Genomic DNA, 3733 nt, shown 5'->3' with positions numbered 1-3733 from the left:
TCAGTCAGGCCGTTGCTAGGCTACTGCACACGTGGGAAGCCAAGCAAAACCTACGAAGGCTACTACAAAGACAAAAGGTAAATTGTAATTTACGCAGATGGCTGGCAGCCGTGAACCGAGAGATTGATGGCCATGCAAACCAACTTACACGGCAAAACCGACTCGACCATTCCAAACGTTGACCTTTTGCAGGTGGTGCACAGCGTATACCGACAGTTCATAGCATCAGGGTTCTGGGCCTCAGAATTCAGCCCAATGGGCCCAGCATCGAAACCATACGCGCTGGAAAAAAGCGTCCAATAAACGATTCGGCTCATCTCGCGAATTGCGAACAGGCACCACGGAATGAAAGGGTATAACCTATTGAGATTACCGTAATTACCCGATTCTAACGCGCACCTTTTTTCCGGAAAAATAGGTCGAAAAATCGCATGCGCGTTAGAATTGGATACAAAACCGAAACGGCCGAAAAAACGGAAATTTCGTCGCGCCCATCGCCATCTCAAGATGGCGCCAAAGCTCTTAGCAACAATTTTTCGGACGCAGGAAGCATAGGCGCCCAGGCTTTTCTATCGGCGTTCACACAAATCGTCAAATCGTTCCACTTGCGCACTTGATAACAGCAATGGCAGCAGCGGCTCTCGCGCGTTCAAAACGAGTGGTCGGCTGAAGCGTGCGCCTCTGGAGAAGTTCGCAGGATGGACGTGCGAGGCGTGGGCCACGATCCCATCGATCATGTTTGAACGTTCGTTATGAAGTGTGGCTTCGCGAACGCGCTTGACGGCACCAAGGACGAGATGTTGTGGTCAGCGGAGAGCGACGAGGAGAGAGATGGGTGAGATTACTTCGAGAAATAAATCGCCCGTTTATCTCGCATTCGTTTTTCTTGCTCACAAAGTTCCGTGCGCGTTACAATCGGAAGTGCAAGTTTTACGGTTTTTTTGCCAGGAAAATAGGGTGCGCGTTAGAATCGGGGGCGCGTTAGAATCGGGTAATTACGGTATTAGAAACTTTCTAAGTAGGATCACATACGTTACCCCTTACCTGAATTTAAAGCGAGATGGGGAGAACAAAAACGATATCATAAGTCGAGCGCACAAACAAGCCCTCTGTATGCCTGTAACAGCCACCCTCAAATCATCTTCATCGTTTTTATGGCCTTCATTATCTTTTTTACCTTTATCACCTTTGTTTTCGTCAGCATCTGTAACTTCTTTATGTGTAAACTGCTGGTCTGTGGTGTTGTTTCCTTGGACTCTTTCCGGGCCCGTGACTCCTTTTTCGCCCGGTTCGTTCTGTCCGCTGGGGTTACCTGTAAGCCAGAGGAAAAAGCGTCACGATTGCATCGGAAGACAAACACATACATTCTCAGAAATGTGGTTCTGCACATCAAGTACACAACGAATCCCATGTGAATCCCGAGAGGGTGCATTCAACGCTTTTTAAAGGGACACTGAAGTGATATGTAAACATTGCGGGATTACTAGCGCAAATTGTAGTCCGGAGTCCCCAGGCCATGTTTAGACCACTTTGGGCGCGTTTACGCGATTTTATTTAGTAGAAAAATTAATTCGAAAATGCTGTCCTCCTCTCTTTACGCTCGCCCATTTTCTGTGGCGTTTTCGGGTGACGTCTGGAGGAGCCGAGCTCGCAATTGGCTGCGCTACTGCACGGCTCCCCGGACTTCAGACAGAGTCAGTCGGCCCAGCATTTCGTCCGCCGGCCGCCGACGGGTCGTCGCAATTCGTTCGCTCAGTTCAAACGAAGCCAGGACACGTTTGTGAATGGAAGAATGTGCCTTTCTTTACTTGGTTAGTTTGTACACTGTATCTAGCTCCAAGTCAAGGTCGCTTCACACAAGCGCTGCACAAGCGCACATGCGACGCTTCGCTGACTGGTACGCTAGTAGGAAAATATAAGGCCTCTTGAAGGCGGGAGAAGAGTCAGCGAAGTCAATATATATGTACTAAGGAAATAAAATCAACTGATATTTTTACCGTACAGCGTAAAACTAGGGTGCGGGAAGCACTTTTTTGCGCTGGGCGAACAAGCACAGCGGCCAGCAGCACGACTACACATCTGCGAACGCTTTTCCGTCTAAGAAATGCAATTGCTAGACGTGAGATATTGTGGAAACTTGGGAGATGCTTACTGCACGAGCGCAAAACAAGAAATTGTCACCTAAGCTGCTTGGAATGCTAAAACTAAATAAAAGTGTAAACTCATTATATATTATATACCTTATATTTCCATTCCACTTCCGGCCACCGAAGAGTGCGGACGCGGGATCATGAGCTCCGTCGGAGCGGTGACAGCGGCCCAGTCTGGCCGCGGCAACAGGTTTTTTGACGCCGAAAATGGTAACCAGGATTATCAAGTGAGTCTTCCCCAACTGCCAACCGGAAAATATGTGACCAACACAGTGTTTTTACACGGCGATATGCGTGCCAGGCCCTACCGCGTAGAAGATTTTCGAGACGCGCTCACGCGTTTGGCGTTGCTCCCAGAAGTGATTGCTCTGGGGGCGTACCAAATGAATCACGTGTGGGCCGTCACCTTCAGCAGCGCGGACGCTGTGAAGATGATGCTGGCCGTCGGAGACGTGAAGGTGAAGGAGAGAAAGTGCCTCGTAATTGATCCGAATAACCAGGACCTGCGTTTGAAGCTGCACTGGTTGCTGCACGGCGTCCCGGATGACGAGGTGCGTTCGGCGTTTGCTCAGTATGGCAGGGTGACTGACGTCTCTAGAGAAGGTTGGCGGGTGCCAGGTTGCGTTGAAAAAGGCTCCACGACGCGGCATGTGACTATTCAACTAAAGGCTGGCGTCATGCCGGACGATTTACCGCACCAGCTACGTGTGGGCGGGGAATTAACGGTTGTGGTGGTTCCGGGCAGGGCGCCACTTTGCCTCCGTTGCAACCGGCAGGGTCACGTCAGGCGTGAGTGCCGCGTCCCGCGTTGCTCACTTTGTCGGCGCTTCGGACATCCAGACAACGATTGCGTGAAGACGTACGCCACAGTTGCTGGTCCTATTGGGGTGGAGGACAAGTCCGAACACCTCATGGATGAGGCTGACGCAGAGGAGGCCGCGAACGGAGGAGCTGCTGGGCCCTCGTTAGAACCTGAGCCAACTGCTTCCTCTGAGGCTAAAGAAGATATCGCACAAGGTGACGGGACCGCACCGGTTGACGAAGGGTTACCCTCTGCTGCATCTCCTGCTGCAAATGAAGAACCCAGCAAGGAATCCAATTACAGTGCCGAGGAGATGTAGGTGCCAGAAGCTGTTGAAGACAACTCGTCCGGGGCTGTGCTGGCAAAACGGCCACGACAGAGCGACGACGGCATTGAAGAGGAAGTGGATACAACGGCAACGGGCGAACCGCCGTCAAAGACAGCTGTGTTACGCCGAGCTACCTTGAAACTAAAGCCCAACAATCAGAAGGATCGGAAAGCTAGTGACAAATCACCGCCGTAGATACGTAGATCGTGAGGAGAGTACCGCGTGGTCGCGCCGTCCATGTTTACAAAGATGCCTCCGATTGGAACGGCGGCCTTGGCCCCAAGGAACTGTGAGACTCTCGTTGACCCGTTGATACAAAGTGTAAGCATCATGTTATTCGTTTCTCCTGATGGCTCTAAATTTAACAGCAAATTTACGCGTAGGCACGATTGACGTAAGAGGGCTGGCCTCGACAAAAAAACAGCACCAGCTTTCGCGCCTATTCATGGGAAA

The 3733-nt window shown here is 51.1% G+C and overlaps 1 protein-coding gene across 1 annotated transcript; it reads left to right on the top strand.

Moving 5' to 3' along the window:
• Positions 1–2290: 2290 nt before the first annotated feature.
• On the top strand, positions 2291–3271 carry LOC144175274 (uncharacterized). The gene has a single exon (XM_077704366.1). It carries the CDS (start codon positions 2291–2293, stop codon positions 3269–3271), a length of 981 nt encoding a protein of 326 aa, XP_077560492.1.
• The last annotated feature ends 462 nt before the right edge of the window (positions 3272–3733 follow it).

Source organism: Haemaphysalis longicornis, unplaced genomic scaffold (assembly GCF_048455015.1).
Source record: "Haemaphysalis longicornis isolate Haplotype H1 unplaced genomic scaffold, Haemaphysalis longicornis Haplotype H1 scaffold_3, whole genome shotgun sequence".
Taxonomy (NCBI): Eukaryota; Metazoa; Arthropoda; class Arachnida; order Ixodida; family Ixodidae; genus Haemaphysalis; species Haemaphysalis longicornis.
The sequence above is the reverse complement of the archived record's forward strand: the minus strand, read 5'-3'. Positions and strand labels throughout refer to the sequence as shown.